This window comes from Leucoraja erinacea, chromosome 24 (genome assembly GCF_028641065.1).
Source record: "Leucoraja erinacea ecotype New England chromosome 24, Leri_hhj_1, whole genome shotgun sequence".
Lineage (NCBI taxonomy): Eukaryota > Metazoa > Chordata > Chondrichthyes > Rajiformes > Rajidae > Leucoraja > Leucoraja erinaceus.
This window is the reverse complement of record NC_073400.1, coordinates 9584350-9606940: the sequence shown is the minus strand read 5'-3', so window position 1 is coordinate 9606940 and position 22591 is coordinate 9584350. Positions and strand designations below refer to the sequence as shown.

At 43.2% G+C, this 22591-nt stretch overlaps 2 protein-coding genes across 4 annotated transcripts in view; one reads left to right on the top strand and one right to left on the bottom strand.

Moving 5' to 3' along the window:
• Positions 1-8875, top strand: part of LOC129708636 (alpha-1,3-mannosyl-glycoprotein 4-beta-N-acetylglucosaminyltransferase C-like) — a 150344-nt gene extending 141469 nt beyond the window's left edge. For all 3 annotated transcript variants that reach the window (XM_055654516.1, XM_055654515.1, XM_055654514.1), the window contains exon 4: positions 917-8875. In XM_055654516.1, the coding sequence (XP_055510491.1) occupies positions 917-2073 (1157 nt within the window). In that variant the 3' untranslated portion in view covers positions 2074-8875. The remainder of the gene's footprint in view (positions 1-916) is intronic.
• Positions 8876-19036: 10161 nt separating this feature from the next.
• Positions 19037-22591, bottom strand: part of LOC129708528 (tetraspanin-18-like) — a 126399-nt gene continuing 122844 nt past the window's right edge. Inside the window, exon 11 of the mRNA XM_055654331.1 lies at positions 19037-19288. Within this exon, the coding sequence (XP_055510306.1) occupies positions 19037-19288 (252 nt within the window). The remainder of the gene's footprint in view (positions 19289-22591) is intronic.

The following is a 22591-nucleotide window of genomic DNA, read 5'->3' as shown; positions in this document are numbered from 1 at the left end:
CTTCATTTCATCCACATACAAGTGTGACACTCGTATCTGCTGTGCAAGCCAGTAGATTGCTAAAACATTTTCATGTGAAATTATGAACTGGGTCATCTAGACACCTTTTTACCTGGGACCCTTGCACCTGGAACAACGATTGTCGTTTCTATAAGCCTGCATTAGGTTTTTCGCTAAGAACTAGGGGAAATAAACTTGACTTGACTGTATCATCCATCTTTGCTCCACAGTACAGGCAGTACTGGGGCTACATAAATGTTCCGTTCCTGGGAATTGTTAGTAAACTGATTTCTCGAGGTCAGAAACGCCCACTTTCTTTACCAACCCATGTTTCATCACTGTACATAGACTTGCTATATGTCTTTCATTTCATTCAATAACCACTCGGGCATGACCCATATTTCACATAGTGGAATATATATACTGTATTGACTTTTTAATGAATACCATGAAACATTTTATTATTATTATCATTAGTAGCTTGAAACATGCTTTAAAATGCATGGGAGAATATGCACAAAGTCATTAGTAATCCAGGGATAACCTGTTTATATTTCAATATCGATTTAATGTAGATTGTAAGCCTGGAATAAAGGTGAGTATTTAGTCCATGTTATCAAAACATCTTTTCATGTTATCCTAAAACTGAATGGCCTGTTCCTGCTGATGATGGAAACCAACTTTGGAAAATATTGGGGGGGGGGAAAGCCAATGAACAAAGCATGTAAATGGTTTTAATTGAAGTTGTGTGCACAACAAAACATCGGAACATCAGTCCAAGCTCAGCTTTAGATACTGTACAGTGTCACTTACTACATAAAACTAACACAGTTGGTAAATAGAATGGAAACAGTTGGTCTTCTTCATATTTCTTCACAATTGTTCAAACTTGTTTCTGTCTCTACACCACTTGCAGAATACATCACAGTGGGATTGTCTTCTGTGAAACGGAAGCGAGGAAATTACCTTCTTGAGACACTGAAGTCCATCTTCAAGCAGTCTACTAATGAAGAGCTCACTGAGATGGTGGTGGTTGTCCACATGGCTGACTTTGACATGCTGTGGAATACGCAAGTGGTGCAGGACATCTCTACAAAATTTGCCCACCACATAATCTCTGGCCACTTGATCATCATTCATGCCCCTGAACAGTACTACCCACTGCTAACAGGCCTGAAAAGAAATTATAATGACCCTGCTGATCGTGTGACATTCAGGTCAAAACAAAATGTTGACTATGCTTTCCTGCTCAACTTTTGTGCAAATTTATCAGATTATTACATAATGCTGGAAGATGATGTTCAATGTTCCCACTCTTTCCTAACTGCAATTAAGAAAGTCCTTGCTTCAAAGGAGGGCTCCTACTGGGTGACCTTGGAATTTTCCAAGCTGGGCTACATTGGAAAACTTTACCATTCCACTGACCTTCCTAGACTGGCCCACTTCCTTCTGATGTTTTACCAAGAGATGCCATGTGACTGGCTACTAAGCCATTTCCGAAACCTTCTCACACAAAAAAATGTCATTCGTTTTAAGCCTTCCTTGTTCCAACACATCGGATACTATTCATCTTTCAGAGGTACGGAAAATAGGTTAAAGGACGATGACTTTGAAGAAGACTTCTTTGATGTTCCTGACAACCCGCCAGCAACAATCTCCACTAACCTCAAAGTTTTTGAAAACTATGACCCCAGCAAAGCCTACAGTAATAGTGACGAGTACTTCTGGGGGAAATCACCCAGCACTGGGGATTTCTTCACCATTGTGTTCATGAAGCCGATGAACATCACCAGAATCCACGTTGTCACTGGCTCAGAAGATAGACATGGTGATGTTCTTCATTCTGGGATCGTTGAAGTTGGAAAGAATCCAAAATTGACACAAAAGGGGAAAGATTGCATAGAATATGTTAAACTAAAGGAGTTTCAATATGGACAGTTTGACCAAAAAGATGTAGGTAACATTATAAACTTCACCGTAGAATGTGTACGGATATTTGTGACAGAAAGCCAAAGCGACTGGCTTATTATTCGTAGTATTAGTATTTGGGCAAAGCAAGCCACCTCACTATGACAAAGTACTTGAATTATACCCCTCTATTGTCTTTGGCTGTCCTCTCCTCAGTGACCTGCCTTGGGTTATTGTTCTGTGTGTACACCTCGTAAAGCAGTCGCTTGTTCGTGACCGGGTCTGCCTAGCGAACTTTGAGAGCTTGTTGCACTGTGCAGCCTCATCAATTTCTGAATGCATCTCCAGCCCTCAGAGTTGTTGAGTAGACGGTGATTCGGAGAAAGCCTTTATGCAGATTCAGATCCCTTCCCCTTGTCCCTGTCCAGGAAGATCACATTAGAGTGCATCAGTTCAGGAATACCGAAAAGAGCTAAATAATTAGTGGTTTGGCAATTTTTCAGATGTACATAATCTTTCAATAAATCATGAGCGTTATTCCAATAGACCACACGAAAATGACATGAACGACACTGCCAGCCAGCTAGCCGGAATCACGAGTCAATTGCTTAGTTCCTGGTGTGGCATGCAGCACAAATGATAGATGTTTTGAAAAAAGTGCGAGATTTTGTATTCTAAGCTGATGTTGAAATATGTCAGCCCAGAATTATGAAATCTGTTCAGAGGTTTAATTATCATGATGTTTAGTAGGCAACTATCTCCTATCCTCCACCTTTTAGCCCTTCACGTATGTGATGGGTAGTGAGAGAGTGTGACTGGGCGAATAGACAGGGCCGGAAAGCATGATAATTGAACTTCAAAGCTCACATGAGCATTTTACAAGAATTTTTTTTTTTCTGCATCAAAAATGAATAAGCACAATGAATCTGGCAGACAAACTGAAAAGCTAAAAAAATTGAAGTTTTTGAGCAAGAATGGTGACAGTCATGTTCAGATCAAATAACCATTAGATCACATCTAATCTTTTCCAATAAGATGATCAAGAGTTAAACTCTCTGTGGTCATCCCCAAAATGGAAGATTTGCACATTGTGGTACAGGTTTGCAATGTGATGGAAGGAGTACAACATGTCAGGTTGTGTGTCCTGTCTTCGTTTTACCTGAAAAGGAATAACCCACAACTAGGGATGTCCCCAACTCAGTATCTGAGTCTAAGAATGGAGAGGATTGGTAGGGGACTTGCAGGAGGGCGAATTTAAGTTAATTTGTTCTTTATAAATGATTTTACAATTCCTCTTCAAATGGACCCAGTTGAGCTTTGCCTCACCTTAGGGAAGGGGATCAATGGCCTTTATTAAGTGTAAATAACTGGTGACAAATTATGTATATTTTGTACAAGTATTTGTACTTTGATTCAAAGAATGCCTTGACATGTAATATATTCCACAAATAATGTGATCATTGATGTTTTCAAGGTAACTTTGCAAATGAAGATGTTTATTCATGATATCTTTTGAATAAGGAATTGTTTACTTGTTTTTTAATGAGATGAGCAGCTGTTAAAATATTTGGATATTAAATGCAGTTGTGGTTCATTAATGTTAGATATGCTGCACTATTACAGTTAACTTTTTCAAGATGTACCTCCTTTGCCTCATTTTCTACTATACTGTACTTTATAAGTTATAGATTGAGAGCGTGGACTGAATGCATTCAAACCCAACACACGCAATTTTCTTCAAAATGTTATCATCAGCCATAAATACAACTGTTGTATCCCACACGTGAAGTATCTAGTAGGTGAAAGTAATGAGGAACCATTGAGTGTGGTTTACCCTTACAAGGAAGCTCCAAGATTTTTTACGCCAACCAAAATCAATGTTATTTAATTCCATAAAACATGGTTAAACCTGCTCACGCACCAGAGGTTCAATTGTCCAACATTGGACCATAACCATGCAAATGATTATTTTAAAAATGGACTGTGCCACTTAAATAAAATAAATTAATTTTAGCGCAGTTTTTCTAACCGTTCCACCGGAGTACTCATCACATATGGATCTGTTATGGACTAACTGACAGCCACTAATTGCTATGATTCATTGGCTCCCTGTGATCATCAATATCCAACTGTTGCCATAGTTGAAGACGCATTAGGTAAATATTGGAGTTTATTGGTTCCGTTTTTCTTGTGTTATGATATCAGATTGTAAGGGGCCTGTTAGGTTACTTTTGAAATGCAAAACTACAGAGTTGGGCAGCACAGAAATGGGCCCTTTCATCTCTCCACATCCGGGACGATCATGATATCTCTACTAATCACATGTGGCTACATTAGGCACATATCCCTGTATGCATTTCCTATTTTCGTTAGTTGAAAGATACAGCGCAGAAACAGGCCCTTTGACCAACCAGCGATCCCCACACACTAGCACTATCCTACACACAATTTTAACAAGCCAATTAGCTTACAAACCAGTACGCCTATGGAGTATGTAAGCATCTGTCCAAAGTAGAAATAAGGAACTGCAGATGCTGGTTTACAAAAAAAGGAACAAAGTGTTGGAGTAACTCAGCAGGTCATTGCAGCATTTAACAGGTGCTTTGTAATCTAAGATCAAAACACAATTTGGATCAGGACCCTTCTTCAAACTCAAAATGTCACCTATTCATGTTCTCCAGAGATGCTGTTTGACCTACTGGGTTACTCCAGCACTAAGTATCTGTCTACATGCCTTTTAACATAGTTGTATTTGCCTCTATCATTCCGCTGGTAACTTACTCCAGATGATCACCACTTTGACATGGGATCAACTACAAGGTAGTCTGTGTTGGAAGTTGATGTAGTCCTCAAATGATTTGCAGAGAGATTAAAGTGTGCTTAGGTTGGAAGCATTTACACTCCAGAATGCAAGACCATAGACAATAGAACATAACTAGTGTTTCTAAAGGTTATACACTTGTCCATTGATTTACATTACTAAATTATACAAATTTATGTTGTAATCTGTCGGGTTTTTACATTCACTTTGAGAAACTTATTTTGTGCTTGATTCTGACACGTTTTTCCTTGTAAATCCTTGACCTTGGTTACTGTCTATTTCTTCTCCCCTGAAGTCTGTGGAATTCTCTGCCTCATAGGGCAATGGAGGCCGGCTCTCTGGAAACTTTCAAGAGAGAGCTAGAGAGGGCTAAAGATAGCAGAGTCAGGGGATATGGGGAGAAGGCAGGAACGGGGTACTGATTGGGGATGATCTCGGTGCTGGCTCGAAGGGCCGAATGGCCTCCTCCTGCACCTATTTTCTATGTTTCTATGATCAGCCATGATCACATTGAATGGCGGTGCTGGCTCGAAGGGCCCAATGGCCTCCTCCTGCACCTATTGTCTATTGAAGTTTTCACTGTTTACAAATCTACTTATTGACTCCTAGATGCTACGCACATTGGTAAAGGTCTGTGATTAATAGGTATTTACATAAACACAAATCTGTTTAGTGGGTCTGAAGATGAGTGAAGTATTGTCAGAAGACAAACTGCTTTATAGAATGTATAGATATAGATTGGAATAGACAGAGAGACACAAAAAGCTGGAGTAACTCAGCAGGACAGGCAGCATCTCTGGAGAGAAAGAATGGGTGATGTTTTGGGTCGAGACCCTTCTTCAGACTAGAGTCAGGCCTTTCCCCTAATTCTAGTCTGAAGAAGGGTCTCAACCCAAAACCTCACCCATTTCTTCTCTCCGGAGATGCTTCTTGTCCCGCTGAGTTGCTCCAGCATTTTGTGTCTTATCTTCGATTTAAACCAGCATCTGCAATTCCTTCCTACACAAATAGATCGGAATGTCTGGCCTAGATATACACACACGGTCAGTAGCGTGGACAGCATTAAATGCAGCAACAGCTAAATAGTCTGTCTCTGAAGTTAGAACATACAACAGTACAGTACAAGAACAGGCCGTTCAGCCCACCATGACTGTGCCGAACATGCTGCCAAGACCATCACTGACCTTACCTGCACATAACCCAAATCCCACCATTTCCTGCATATCTATAAATTAATCCAAAAATCCATTAAATTCCACTAATGTGTCTGCTTCCACCGCCCCCAGCAGTGTTTTGCAGGCACTCAGCACTCTGTGGAAAAATATTTATCCCACACATCTCCTTCACATTTCGCTCCTCTCACCTTAAAACGATGCTCTCTAGTATTTGTTATATTCCACCCTAGGGAAATGATTGTAGCAGTCTACAATATCTGTGCCTCTCCTTTAGTTTATATACCTCCATCAGGTCTCCCAGAAACCTGGGGCATTCGAGAGAAAACGATCCAAGTCTGTCCAAGCTTTCCCTGTCACTAATACCCTCATAGATCAGCCATCATTCTGTTAATACCCTGCTGTTCGAAGTTCTTTCAAACAACTTCAGTAAGCTTTCCCTACAAATAACTTAAATGACGTGTACTTTAGAGGCAGAGGGCAAAGACCTGTCATTACTACACTGCATGTGTAGCATCTTGCATTAAGGATGAATTTCTGTGTAGGAAGGAACTGAGTAACTCAGCAGGTCAGGCAGCATCTCTGGAGAAAAGAAATGGGTGATATTTAGAGTTGGAGCGCTTCTTCAGACTGAAAGATAGAGGTGGAGGGGGGGGGGGGGAGGAAAAACTGGAGACAAGAAAGGAGCAGAACAAACCAGGGCCAGTGACGGTGACCTCCACCCTTCCTGACGAGATCTGTTGCCAGCCAGGATTTATTCTGGTCCGTTCTCGCCTCCAGTCTTCCTGCCCCTCCCCTTTTCCAGTCTGGAGAAGGGTTCTGACCTCCGGAGGTGCTGCCTGACCCGCTGAGTTACTGCAACATTTTGTGTCTATGGGTGAATTTCTGGTGTATATGTGCCTGTGGTAGATCAAAACTACTGCCTTGACATCACATGCATTCCATCTTTCAGCCACAGCTCATCTTCTGCTCCGTCCCCCGTTCTTCTTTACTCGTTTTTAATCATAATTTCAAACCTTTACAAGAAGATGTATAAAAAGATAAATATTGATTGAAGATCAGGGGAAGTCAAATGTTAAATAATTCCCTCAGCCTTCATGTTTGGAGATAATTGCTTCTCAATTACCTTCAGGCCAGCAATTTCCTACCAGGGCTTTCATTTGATTACTAGATTTTTGTCTTTTATCAATATGTGTAACTATGGGGTGTAAAATTCATCACAAAGGTGTCTCATGTAGTCTAGCCTTAATCGAAAGACTAAAGGGACACTGCCATGACCCAGGAGTAGTATCCTCAACATCGCCATCAACAATTATTTCATAATTCATGGAAAACTAAGATGTATTGCATCATGAAACTCTGAGGTCAACTGCATTCCAGAAACGATATGCTGTTTGGTTGATAGCAGCATACAGAATGACAGATTACCTGTAGCCATCCGAGATTTCCACTTCACCAGCCAGGAGATACTTAAAACAGGATTGCTGGACTAAATCCAATACTGAATTATATGTGGTTAGGATAGAGTTATTTTTATTAAAAAATGAAATTGAACAACTGCAGTAACACATTACCAGGTATCTGGGCTTCGATGCTCTGTAATTCATCATATTCAGCAGGAAAATTGACTCTGATTTTTTTTTTGTTTACTCTGCATGTCCTCAAAAACAAACGTCAACTCCTGTGGTAAATTGATTTTTTTGGTCGCACATCCCTGAAGTTGAACAGTAAGCCGTACACTGAATTTTAAATTATTTCACATTGTTAAAACTGATCTTGATGGACTCTCTGCAGCAGAATTGTGGCAATGTTTGTTTAATATGTTTATGCTTTTGTTTAGATTCTGGGAGGCTAGCTGCTCTGATCTTACTTCTGGCTCCTCTATTTTAATTACAATCACAGATTATTTTTTTTTAATATCAAGAGCATAAACTCTTGATTTATCAGAGATTTTCTTCCTGAATGCAGACAAGGGGCAACCGCTTCATCACAACTTAATTAATAATCCTAACTCTTTCAACGAACCTGCATTGAATAAATCTAACGCTGGACTTATTTGTTTTACGTATCAATTGACACTTCCAGAAAATTACACAAAGTATAGAAGAAGTTTTATACATGTTTTGAATCCTTTTTAAAATGCAATGGTGATTGGATGGTGAATATCATGATTGATACAAATTATTAGAATTTTACATTATTACAAACAGGACTTAGTTGTTTGATAGGACAATGATGTTCCATAGTTTTAAGACAACATACATGGTTTTGAATTGGAAAATATGGGGCGAAGTGAAGCAGCTTCACTGGGGAATAGATTATATTTTCAGTTTGTTTTTCCAAAATCTTTTTTCATAGCTAAGTGTCACCAGTCCAACTGTTAACTATCACCATCATGGTAGATTCACCGTGTATTTCCATGAGCTGTGATGTTCTTTAACCGGCTTCTACAAGTGCTATTGTAACACAGCTCCAACCCATCACTTCATTCACCATCAAAAAGCCGTCAGCATTTATACTGTTGGAAAAAAATGAAACAGCACAAATTAGGGTTTTGGGTACGTAACTGAGATACAGTGTCATTTCACTTACATTTCACTGGATTCAGTAAAGCCCTTTATTTTCAACGTAGCAAATCTGTGAAATACCATTGAGATTATTATGCAATGACACAATGTTCTTTGGTATTGGAGACGGGTATTCTGCCATCATTGCACTATTACTAGGTTCTTCCATGGATGAGCAAAACTAGTATGTGTAATTGTTTAAAATCATCACAAATTGTTCTCAATTTTCATTCATTAGTAATTCTGGTTTTGTAGACATCTTTGTGATTCTGCATAGAGTTTTACAAACATACATTGAGCAGTGATTTTATTTCTATTGTCCAGTAAAGTTTTTTTTGTGTGCGTGTAGAAGAGTGTGTGTGAATTTGCTCTCAGTAATATGTTTGAATAAATCAATTTGACTAGTATTGTGTATGTAATCCTTTTCATGGCTAAGTTGAGAGGCAACTTAAAGTCATTCTTGTCGGAACAAAGAATCACAGATGCTGGTTTACAAAAAAAAGAGTGCTGGAGTAACTCGATGGGTCATGCAGCATCTCTGGGGAACATGGTGACATTTTGGGCTGGGACCCTTCTCCAGACTGATGGGAGGCGGGGGGGGGGGGGGGATAGGGAAAGAAAGCTGTAAGGGGAAAGGACAGGATGGAGCCTTGCAGGTGATATGTGGATGCAGGTTGGGGGGAGGGGTGGGTGATATGTGGATGCAGGTTGATGGGAGGGGGAGGAGGGGACAATGGGGGTGGGGGGAAAGGTTAGTATGGGAAGGGGAGGGGAATGAGGGGGGGATCCGGGGAGGGGGGTGGAGGGGGGTGGTGAAAATGGTGGTGGTTGGGGGGAGGGGATGGGGGGGGTGGCAGATTGCTGAACAAAGCCCAGAGCCCAAGGTTTGAGGCAACAAGATTGAAGAGTTACAAATTGTGAAGTTAAAGGAAGGAATGCAGGTGGACGGAGAAGAGGAGGGGAGATATTGGTACATCCAGGTTGGGCATAGGGGAGTTAGGAGGAGGAGGGGAAGAAAGCGGTGGGGAAAGAAGGTGAGGGGGGTTTGTAGTTACCTATAATTTCAGAATTCAATGTCCATAGCGTTGGGTTGTAAGCTGCTCAAGTGGGATATGAGGTGCTGTTCATCCAGTTTAAATATGGCCTCATCCGAACAATGGAGGAGGCCCAGGATGGAAAGGTTAGTATGGGAAGGGGAGTTAAAATGGTGAATGACCGGGAGATCCGGTAGGCCCTGGTAGAACTCAGGCCAAGTGTTCGACAAAATGGTCGCTAACCCTTTCTAGTGCAGAACTAAGGGCCGGATGTGAAATATCCTAAACTTGTTCCTCGGTCTACCAATAACAAGTCCAGTAGTGCACTGACATTATTTTCTCCCTTTCTCTCATCCTTTTATGTTGGGGCTTGGGAACAAATGCTGGAAATTTGAAATTAAGGCAGAAAATCTGGACATACTCAGCTGGTCAGAGCACTGAAGAGTTGATGTGGATTTTTGCTATGCATGGTCCAACAACAGATTCAACATCCAGCACTGGACATTGCATTTACTTGACATCTTCATGTAATTTAATGGCTTCCAGTAGTTAATGCTTCACCATATTATCCTGGTTCCAAAAGGGTAGTTGAGAGATTTATATTTGTTAAACGAAGCCATGCAGCAGCAAATGTTTGAAGGTTTGTCTGGCATCAGGATGGTTGGTTTACGTTCCATACGCTGCCATATTCCACTACAGGTTTTACTCCATCAGAGCTGCCAACATGGGATTGAAGTTGGTGCACTTAAAGAATTTCGACTGAATCAAAAGACAATATTTCAAGGTGAAGAAAAGCAATTATGTGCATGATAGAGTTACAGATACCCACCCAGTAAGCAGGTATAAGGCAAAGCAAAGAGACTTCAGTGAAGTTGCCTAAATCTGTGGTCGAAAAATAAATGTATTACTGCTGATAGTAAAAAGTTTAGTTTAGAGATACAGTGCGGAAAGAGGCCCTTCGGCCCACTAGCACTATCCTACACACACTGGGGACAATTTACAATGGTACAGGATCGAACACAGGTCTCTGGCGCTCTAAGGCAACAACTCTACTGCTGCGCCACTGTGCCGCCAGCATGTGGCGTGTGCCAAAGTGTCCATGATTGACCAAATAATCAAAGCATGAGATGCGCTTGAAGATGCTGAAGTGATGTGAAAACTTGATTGTGATGTTCATAAAGAAATGTACGATTGAAATTTACAAAAGCAGTCAGTTGTCACAGCTGGCAGTGCCACTGCCTCACAGTACCATAGATCCAGGTTGGATTCTGACCTTGGGTACCATTTGAGTGGAGTTTACATGTTCTCAATGTGACCACATGGGTTTCCTCCGGGTGCTCCCGTTTCCTCACACATCCCACAGCTGTGCCGGTTTGTAGGTCAATTGGCCTTTTGTAAAATTGTCCCTAGTGTGGAATCGAATACATTATTGTCTCATGACTAGGCACAGTGAAATTCTTTGCTGCAAATAGCAGCCACCAACATCGCTGAGGAGTGGATGAGAAAGTGAGATAACAGGGACTAGCGTGAGTGATGGTCGGCATGGATTTGGGGGGCTACATTTCTAAACTGAATTAAATCAAGAGATGAAAGTTCTTCAGTTCAAGAACCTAAACTGAATTAAATCAAGAGATGAAAGTTCTTCAGTTCAAGAACCCAATACAAGTACTGAAGAGATCGAACCAATTGAGAAACAGGCTAAACTTGTAATGATTGAGTTAACATATGAAGATTATTCATACGCTTGTTTTCAAAGAGGGAAATCCTTGTGTATTTTTTCATGATGTGTAAATAAGTCGTATGAAATGCAAATATCAAGATATATACAATGTCAGCACCAAAAATCTTTTTGTTAGATCAGAATAAAGTCCCCACCGATGAGGTTCCTGGTGCTCTGTAGATGTTACCATGCTTAGGGTTTTCCAGCACTTACATTTTGGAGTACACCTTGGAATTTTACTGTATTAAACCCTGTGTAGCTAATACTCTGCTTTATTCCCCATGCGAATGGGAAAACTAATTTCAACATATTTTTAAACCCACCCTGCTAATCTGCTGCTGTAATAGATCCATTAAAGGAAGATCATTAATCTTGCACTCACAATTAATGTATTTTACATCCAACATTACTTACCATTTATCTGAATTAATCACTATTTGCCAATCATCACCCTGTGCTAAAGGCTTCCAAACTCTTATTACCACTAATGATTCCAGATTTTTGTAATTAATTAAAATCCCATCACACTGGAAGCACTTAGAAAGAAGCCCCTTTGCAATTTGCAACTAGATTGAAACACTTTGCAGTTCTCATATTTAATCTTAGATTTATGAAGCGATTTAAAGAAGGCCATTCAGCCCATCATGCCCGCACCAACATTATGGAAGTATGAACCTCACCTCTCTCCAATTCTTTCCTCTTCCAGATTTAGCTGAATCTTTGTGACCTCTCTGTTCCTCATCTAGTTCTGCTCCCTGTCCATGAGCAGTCAACATAACAGCTTACAGTCATCATTACATTGCACTTTCTCAGAGTAACACCATAATCCGCAACATATTGAACTACAACACAGCCAGGCAATTCTTTTTCTGCTCCCTGTTTCGTATCCTACACGATACCAGTCACATACAAACTCCGCAACACTGTGCTGTTGCAGGTAAGCAGGTGATCAAAGGTGTTTATGCATCTCTCGTGACCTGCTCCAGCCTCCTAACAATTTCATGCACCCTGAGCATCAGTTGTAACAACAGGAAGCGCTTTCTACACACACAAAACATCTTCAACTTCCCACATATCCAAGAACAGCACACGGAAACAAGTCTCTAGAGAGCTGGGCAGCTAAACAGAGGGGAGAGACAGCAGCCTCCACCACATCCGCTGGAGGTGATGTGATGAGAGAGACTATCTCATATTCTTTCTATGTGATGAAGATGTGGGCAGGCTGCTGACACATGGAGCAGCTGCTGTCTGTCCTCAGCAGTAGCCACTTCCTCACTGCACTGCAAAACCCCACATTGTGGCTGCACAACTCACCCCACCCCGCCCAACACTTACTCTGCATCAGCAAAGTACTGCATTCCTTCCCCATTATCTTACCATCATGTAGTTGCAGCAACTGCCTTTGCAAAGGAGAATATGGTAACTTTGGGACTAAATAAACACTTTGCATTACGGTGATGTTTAGGCAGAAATATGGTTTGACACCATTATTGATTTCAAAACTATAATATCCACTGAAGTTTTATGAAGTAGTTTCATTGATACAAATGCAGTATTACAAATCTGTATGCATCATGTATATTTTTCCTGGAACTTACACGGAGAACATCGGCACATAGACATTTCTATACAATATATAGGTGATCTCAGCCTATTTATAAGAAAACATAATTGACGTAATGGGTAAAATCTGTAAAGAAAGTCTTATTAAGCTGTAACTTGTGATGAAAATTATCCACAATTTGTTGCATGATAGAGTAGATTTGTTGTCAGGACGTGAATTTCAGTTACTTTATCGTTCTAAGTTAATAAATTAGACGTATGTTAACAATAAAGCCTGCCCAATACCAGTCTTCACTGCCAGTCTGAAGACGGGTCTCAACCCGAAACATCACCCATTCCTTCTCTCCAGAGATGCTGCCTGTCCTGCTGTTACTCCAGCATTTTTCTCTATATTCACTGCTAGCCACTCTGTTCTGGACTGTGGGGAATTCTTTGCTGCAGGTGTCCCAGCAAAGGACAGGGATTTACACCAAGTTCCCGCACAACAGTAGGGGGGGGGGGAGTTATATCAGATTCCTGCCCCCAGATTGAGTAGATCTCTCTTTGCAAAAGTTCAAGGGCTTCCTTCATGCAGTTCCTTCCTCTTCTTCTTTCGTGTGGCGTGCACAGCCTAAAGTTTGTTGGACAACTTGTTCTATTTCATCTTCCGTTTGTGCACGCCGAGTTGATTGCATTAGTCGAAACAGGGTGGGCCACGTGAAGGGTGTAATCTTCCACCCCAGTTCCTTCCTCTAGCAGATTTAACTGAATCAAGAGTGTTTAATTGTCATATATACCAACAATCAACAATGAAATTCCTATTTGCTGCAGAGGAACAGGCCCTTAAACAAAATAAACAACGATAACTATCACAAAAAATTTATAAATTAATAGCCTTAATACTAGGTAAGGATAAAAGTGCAAACCCAGACATTTGTAGACACAGAGTAATTAATACACAGTGTGCAGAGCTTCATAGTTGCTAAGGTTAGTGTTGCTGGGAAGTTATGGTGGTCACAGTTCACAGGTTCCTATATCTTCCTCCCAATGGTAGAACAAACAGAGCTTGGGCTGTGTTGTAAGTTTTTAATAATATTAGCGGCCATTTTCAGACAGTGCCTCCTATAGACCCCTTCGATGCTGCGGAAGTCATTACCAGTGAAGGAATGGACAGTGAGCCGCTCTCTGTAATTTCCGCATTATTCGGTGTTCAAGTTGCTAAACCAGGTTGTGTTGCAACCAGTCAGTGTAAAAGTTCAAGAGAGTATTGGTGAACATACTGAATCTCCTCAATCTTCTAAGAAAGTAGAGGCATTGATGAGCTTTCCATGTGTTGCAACAATGTGCTTGAATTACTGTATCTACAGGGGGCGGCACGGTGACACAGCGGTAGAGTTGCTGCCTTAAAATCCCGGCTTTGATCCTGACTGTATGGAGTTTGTATATTTGTACCACCTAGGTTTTCTCCAAGTGCTCCGGTTTCCTCCCACACTCCAAAGTCGCACAGGTTGGTAGGTTATTTGGCTTTGGTAAAAATTATAAATTGTCCCTTGTGTGTAGGATAGTGTTAATGTACTGGGATCGGTGCGGATCTGTTGGGCCAAAGGGCCTGTTTTCACGCTGTGTCTCTAAACTAAACTAAACTAAAAAAGGGTATCTCGCCAGTGTCCCTCGCCTTGTTGGGCTCCCTGTCCTCTAGTGAAGCTTCCTATGAGATGGACAATAGCAGTGCAACGCTAATAGTACTCGGCAAGGTGGAACTAACTGGGTATCAGATAGATACAAAAATCATTAGACCAAGCAGAATTGTTTTCTCATCTTAAAAGGTCTAAACTGATTTGCATGTGGATTTTCTGACTATAACAGTTACTAATTCAAGGAAGTTCAAACCATAAAAGCGGAGGGAAATGTTTCCAATTTTCCAAGCATAGTTAAGGCCCTGTCCCACTTTCCCGAGTTCTCTGCCGATTTGAAAGGACCTTAAAAAAAAATCAAGATTTTTGTGATCTACGAACTCCACCTCCCGACTATCTTTTTACTCGTTGACTTTTTTTGTCATGCTGGAAAAAACATCCCGATTTACCTGACGCCCCGAGTACCTACAGCTGGCATTACGAGTCGCTACGGTATATCTATGGACTCCTATGGCCTCCTACGGACTGGCTACGGACATTCTCCGAGTTTGAATCAAGGGGAAAACTCGGGAGAATTCGTGAGTAACTCGGGAAAGTGGGACAGGCCCTTTACTCAGAAATTCCCCAAACATCTTCCACAGTTCTCAACCCACAAGGTGATATGAGGTCAAATCCTCTGAAGTTCAAATGGATTGTTCCAGGAACTCATTGTTAATTCATGTATGTGTGGAAAGATTGTTTTATGTAATTACAGATTCAGCAAGTACCTAAATCCTCAGCTTCTTTTTAGTCTGTATGCAAATCTGATAATTAGAAGACTATTAGAATTCAGTTAAGGAAGCTCATGAATTTTAAACATGACTTTCCCTACCCCATCATTTATTTTACACTCATCCCAAGTATGAACAGTGTGAGCACAAATCCATTGTGGGAAATGTACATATGGACATTGTGCCAATGCCAACCTGTCCTTGCCTGATCAGATATATCCGAGGACCACGTGGAAAGCCAGAGGAGAAATGGCAGGGGCCCTAGCTGGGATTCATGAAACATTGTTCCACACACAGGTGCGGTGTGACATTCAGTTTAGTTAATTGTCACGTGCACCGAGGTACAGTGAAAACATGTTGTTGCATGCTATCCAGTCAGCGGAAAGACAATACATAGTTACAATCGATCCATTTGCAGAGTACAGATACATGATACGGGAATACCATTTAGTTCAAGGGAAAGCCAGCAAAGTTCGATCAAGGATAGACCGAGGGTCACCAAAGAGGTACATAGTTCAGCACCGCTCTCTGGTTGTGGTAGGATGAATCAGTTGCCTGTTAACAGCTGAATCTGGAGGTGTGCGTTTTCACACTTCCATACCTTTTGCCTGAAGGGAGAGGGAAGAAGAGAGAGTGGCCAGGGTGTGACTCTTCCTTGATTATGCTTCTGGCCCTGCCGAGGAAGGGTGAGGTATAAAAGGAGTCAATAGAAGGGAGGGTGATTAATGTTGTGCCTCTATTTAAGAAGAGTTGCAAGGATAAGCTGGGAACTATAGACCAGTGGGCCTAACATCTGTGGTAGGCAAGTTTCCGAAGGTTATTAGATATATATGCACTTGGATAGACAGAAGCTGTTGAGAGATACTCAGCATGGTTTTGTACATGGCAGATCATGTCTTATACATTTTAGTGAGATTTTTAAGGAAATAACCAAAAAGGTTGATGAGGACAAGGCCATAGACATTATATGGACCTCAGCAAGGACATTGATAAGATTTTGCATGGTAGGCTGCTGTGGGATGTTAGATCTCATGGGAGCCAGAAAAGCAATTGACTGGATACAGAATTGACTTTATGGAACAAAGAGGATGGTGGTGGATGATTGCTTTTTGGATTGGAGGCCTATGCCAAGTGGCTTGCCTCAGTATGCTGGGCACATTGCTGTTTGTAGCTTAGATCAATGATTTGGATGAGAATGTATGACATGGTTACTGTTTACAGATAACATTAAATTAGGTGGCACAGTAGAGAGTGAAGATGGTTATCAAGAATGATAGCAGGATCATAATCAGCTGGGCAGGTGAAAGTGTTGTCATGGGTAGATAGGGTAGTAAATCTGCCTGCCCTGGAAGAGATCTATAGCTCTCGTTGCCTGCGGAAGGCATCACACATCCTAAAGGACTCATCTCATCCCGCACATCACTTTTTTGCCCTTCTGCCGGGCAGGAAAGCGTTACAGGTCCATCAAATCACACAACACAAGATTAACAAACAGTTGCTACCCCAAGGCCATCACCACTCTGAACTCTGCACTGATACACAGCCCCCATAGACAATATTGTGTACTGCTATAACACTGTACTGTGGAATATTGCACATCCTGACGATGGCATTTTCTTGCCGTTTTTGCTGTTTTCATTGTCATTATTTATTTATCTGGATACGTTGGAGTTCTGCTCAGGCAATGGGCCTGACATGTTGGTGTATGTATTTACAATGACAATAAAGTGTATTAGTATTATTATTATTATAAAGAACCTTTAGTACATTGGCCTTCCTCAGTCTAAGTTTTGAGGATAGAAGTTGGGACGTTATATTACAGATGTACAAGACGTTGGTGAGGCCGTATTTGGAACATTGTGTTCAATTTTGGTCACCCAGTTATAGGAAAGCTCCAACATGAAGGGTGCGGAGAAGAATCATGAGGATGTTGCCAAGATGCAAGAGCCTGAACTATAGGGAGTTTGGGAAAGCTACAATATTTCTTAGTGCAGGAGGATGAGGGGTGATCTTATGTTCAGTTCAGTTCTGTTTTATTGGTCATATGTAGGGTAACACAGGGTCAACAATACAATGAAATGTGTTTGACAAGACAACAGGTCACCTCAACAATGATATTACAAGGATAAAATTAAGATTAAAAAAGATAAAAGTGACATTGGTAAGTAAAAGACAATAATCAATAAAATAATCAACATATATGACGTGTTTATGAGTTCAGACACCCGATGGCATGATGGTAAAAACTGTTCTTAAGTCTGGTGGTACGTGCAGCCATGCTCCTGTATCGCCTGCCTGACGGTAACGGTAACAAGGATGCTGGGTGGCTGTGGTCCTTGATGATGCTGTGTGCCTTCCGCAGACACCGCCTGTGGAAAATGTCCTGAATGGCCAGGAGACAGTTGCCAGTGATGTGCCGTGCTGCCTTCACCATTCTCTGTGGTGATTTGCGGCTGTGGGCAGAACAGTTCCCGTACCAGACTGTGATGCAGCCCGTCAGCAGACTCTCGATGGTGCAACTGTAGATGTTTGTGAGGATGCTAGCGCTCATGCCAAACTCACTCAGTCTTCTCAGGAAAAAGAGCCGCTGGCGGGGCTTTCTTAGTTATTGTGTCCGTGTGCAGTGTCCAAGAGAAGTCCTCAGTGATGTGCACACCGAGGAACCTGAAGCTGCTGACCCTTTCAACCTCAGCATCACCGATGTGGATGGGGAGGTGTCCACTCCCCTGCTGTCTCCTGTAGTCCACGATCATCTCTTTAGTTTTGCTGACATTGAGAGAGAGGTTATTTTCCTGGCACCAGCTGTTTAGTGCCTTTATCTCCTCTCTATAGGCCGTCTCATTATTGTCTGTGATGAGGCCCAGGATGGTCATGTCGTCAGTAAACTTTAAGATTATGTTGGAGCTGTGCTTAGCAGTACAGTCGTGCATGAACAGGGAGTACAGGAGAGGACTGAGCACACAGCCCTGTGGTGCGCCTGTGTTGAGGATCAGTGAGGAATGGTGTGGCTGCCAATTCTCACCGCCTGGGGCCTGCCCGTCGGGAAGTCGAATATCCAGCCGCAGATGGAGGCTTTCAGTCCAAGATCTAGGAGCATAGGGACGAGTTTTGAGGGAATGATAGTGTTGAATGCCGAACTGTAGTCTATGAAGAGCATTCTCACATATGTATTCCCTTTGTCCAGGTGGGTGAGCGCAGTGTGAGTTTCCATGGTGATAGCATCCTCCGTGGCTCTGCTTGGTCTATACGCAAACTGAAGAAAGTCCAAGGTGTCAGGGAGAGAGGAGCAGATGTGAGTTGTGACTAGTCGCTCGAAGCACTTCATGATGACTACTGTCAGTGCAACAGGACGGTAGTCATTTAATGTATAAAACCATGAGAGGAATAGATAGGATTCATCTGTTTTTAGAAATATGATCGGATTGTTTTGAATATTGAGAGTTTATTTTAAAAGGCAAGGTTCCTTTTTATTTTTTAATCCAAAAAATAATGATGCAGGAATTCTGCTGTAAGTCATTCAGCTGCAACATTGGCTCAAGTTTGTTCTCCATGTGCATTTCCTAAAACTCTGGTTTAACGTTCATATTTTTCTCTCTCTAACTTCCCCCAGTAACGCAGATGGTGAAGAAGGTCACCCCTCAGAACCTCACCAAACCTTTCTCATGCGTGTGTCCTCCAGCCTCCCTTTATTGATGGAAGATTAGTACATGGTCTTAGGTTTAGGAGATATAATGAGTAGTAGTTGCTGGTTTACAAAGATACAACATGCTAGAGTAACTCAGTGGGTCAGGCAGCATCTCTTAAGAACATGGATGGGTGACGTTTCAGGCTGTGACCCTTCTTCAGACTGATTGTCATGGGCTTAGGTTTAGCCTATCTGGGCTTGATCCTGCAGGGCCTCCCTGGTGATGTTAAGCTCTCTACAGAGCTCAGTGTCCTGGTAAGTCCCCACTACTTGCATCAGCAGCTGAGCTGCACTACCAATGATCCAGGCACCAACAGCCCCAGAGTCACTGGACCTGGAAAGCTGCATGTTGTGAGGTTCCCCGTGTAGCCTGATTATCAGACCAGAATGATCCAGGCCAAGATGTGAGCATCCAAGACCCAGACCACGGAGGTCCTGAGCATAGACAACCGGAGTAGTGCAGCTTAGACAATCCCTGTAACATGAACACTGACAAGGTACCATGACTCAAGGATTATGCCACCACTTTATAGAGATTGCAGTGCCCCTGCTGGTAGAGCTGGTGCCTCACAACTCCAGCCAACAGGTCCGAACCTTACCTCCAGTGCTGGGATTTATATGTTCTCATGACCACATGGGTTTCCTCTCCAATGTCCTTCCCCATCCCTATGTCACCTCTACATTGCCCCTAATATGTTGATGACTAGTAGAATCTAGGGGGTGTTGATGAGAATGGGGAAGAATAGAGAGGGATTAAGGTGTTTTTAGTGAAATGGCTGCTTCATGGACAGAGCGGAAAGCCAAAGGTCCTATTTCTGAGCTGAATCTCTCTCTATCTAAGTCAAGCCTCCACACGGACACTAATTCCAAGGCAACTTAATATCCTCTATTTTGGCTAAGACTGCGGGGAATCTTAGGAACGCCATCCTCACGGGTGGAATGCAGCAACACACGCAAGAAGAAGACACCATCTTGCAAAGTATAGCAAAGGGATCACCAAGCAGCAAACTGTCTCCACTGGATATTTTTTACAACCTTTCAGGAATGCTCACCAACAATGTTTCACTGTCATTACAATATTCCTATTGACTTGGTCAACTATAGATATCAGGGCTGCCAACTCTCACGCTTTGAGCGTGAAAATCACGCCCTCAAGCAAACTCTCACGCCCTCACGCTGATCAGAAATTTCTCACGCTCTGTGGTGAGAAATTCTGTGATCAACAAAAATGTCAAAACTTGGATAAACTGCATGTGTTGGAGAGCCGGGGCTGAGGGAGGGATGGTAGCAGCGGGCAGGGACAGATGCGGGGAGCCGGGGCTGGTAAGTTTGTGGGGCTGATGAGTATTTGCGCGGCTAGCGAGTCACTCGCTGCAGCTTCGACCATGGAGCACTCCGGGCAGTGCGAGTGTCCCGGGCCGTCGGAGGCGTCGGAAGCGCCGCTGCCGCGAGAGTCTCTGTGCCGAAGGGACAGACTCTCAAAGGGAGGTGGAGAGAGTGAGAGGGGAAGGAGACGGAGACAGTGGGGAGAGAGAAGGGAGAGACAGGGGGGAGGGGGTGAATGGAGAGAGAGAAGAGGGAGAGGGGGAAAGAGGTAGGGGAGAAGAGAGAGGGGTGAGAGGGACGAAAGAGGGAAGAGAGAGAGGGGGTGGAGACGTAGGAGAGGGTTGGAGAGAGGGGGGAGAGAGGGGGAAGAGAAGGGTGGTAAAAGTGAGAGGAGGAATACGGAGAGAGGGGGAAAAAGAAACGGGGGAAAGAGAGAGAGATGGGGGGGGCAAAGAGAAACAGGAGATAGAGACAGAGGAGAAAGAGAGAGGGGAGAGAGAGAGCAAGGGGGAATGAGGTGGGAGGGAGATGGGGGGGAGAGAGAGGAGGAGAGAGAGAGTGGAGAGGGAGAGAGAGAGGGGGGGGGAGAGAGAGAGAGGGGAGAGGGAGAGAAGAGAGAGAGAGAGGAGAGAGAGGAGAGAGAGGGGAGAGAGGGGGGGAGAAAAGAGAGGGAGAGAGAGACAAGAGAGAGAGGGGGGGGAGGGGGAGAAGCGGAAGGGGAGAGAGAGAGGAGAGAGAGAGGGGGGGGAGAGGGGGGAGAGAGAGGGGAAGAGAGAGAGAGAGAGAGAGGGGAGAGAGGGGAGAGAGAGAGGGGAGAGAGGGAGAGAATAGAGAGAGAGAGAGAGAGAGAGGGAGAGAGAGGGGAGAGAGGGGGGGAGGGGGTAGAGAGGGGGAGAGGGGAGGAGAGGGGGAGAGAGGAGAGAGAGAGGGGGGAGAGAGAGAGAGGGAGAGGGGGGAGAGAGAGAGAGGGGAGAGAGAGGGGAGATAGAGAGAGGGAGAGAGAGGGAGAGAGAGAGGGGGAGAGAGAGAGAGGGGGAGAGAGAGAGAGAGGGGGGAGAGAGTGAGAGGGGGAGAGAGGGGAGAGGAGGGGTGAGAGGAGAGACAGGGAGGGAGAGAGGAGAGAGAGGGGAAAGAGAGATGGAGGTGACAGATAGAGTGGGGTTGAGAGGAGAGAGTGCATCCTGGAGGACAACCAGTGGCTGCTGGAAGTACCAAGCACTGGGTAGAAACGGTGGAAGATAGTGGACTTCAAATGGGGTGGTTGGAGAAAGCATCCTGCTTGCCTGCTAGATTTTCACTTACTGTAACTGCAGGAAAAATGTCCCCGATGTTGGGGGCGTTCAGAACCATGGGTCACAGTTTAAGAATAAAGGGGGGGCAGTTAGGGCTGAGATGGAGGACAAACATTCTTCACGCAGAGAGTTGTGAATCTGTGGAAGTGTGAAAGGCAGTGCAGGCCAATTCACTGGATGTTTTCAAGAGAGAATTACATTTAGTTCTTGGGGCTAATGACATCAAGGGATATGGGAAAAAAACAGGAAAGAGGCACTGATTTTAGATGAACAGCCATGATCATATTGAATGGCAGTGCTGGCTCGAAGGGCCGATGGCCTATTCCTGCACCTATTTTCTATGTTTCTATGCTTGAGTATATGGCAATAAAACTCGATCACTTGATTTTGAAGCATTCATGCATGGTGGAGGTATAATGTAGTCATAGAGTGATACAGTGTGAAAACAGGCCCTTCGGTGCAACTTGCCCACACCCGCCAACATGTCCCAGCTACGCCACCTGCTTTTGGTCCATACCTCCAAACCTGTCCTATCCATGTATCAGTCTAACTTTCTCTTAAATGTTGGGATGGTCCCTGCCTCAACTACCTCCTCTGGCAGCTTGTTCCATACACCCATCACCCTTTGTGTGGATAAAGTTACCCCTTAAAAAGTTACCTCTTAAAAATACTTCATGCAAAATACATTGAAATCATACTTCTACAGTGCACTAAAACATGATTTTAATACATCAAATTTCAAAAATGTTCCTACCCTTGGAGGGGGGGACACCCTTCTTCCACACCCTCTCCCCACTCGGTTGCTCCACTCCCTCACCGGGTACCCCCAAGGCCAGTGATCAATGATCGCACAGCCTCCCCCCTTTCAAAAACGCTCCAATCCAATTTAAAGCATATATATTGCATTCAAGTGTAAGTTAAAAGACTTGCGAAGCTCCCTCGGGCTTGGTCTCTTGCAATTTCTCACTCCAAACTCTCACCCAATGTTGGCAGCCCTGAGATATCCTTGTTGCCACATGGGCTGCTGCGTTACTGTAAGGGTGTTAAGATTTGTCCTGGCAGGGTATTGGGATAGGTCACGTGTTTTCACTTCCCTCTATATTAGGGAGAAGAATGGAAC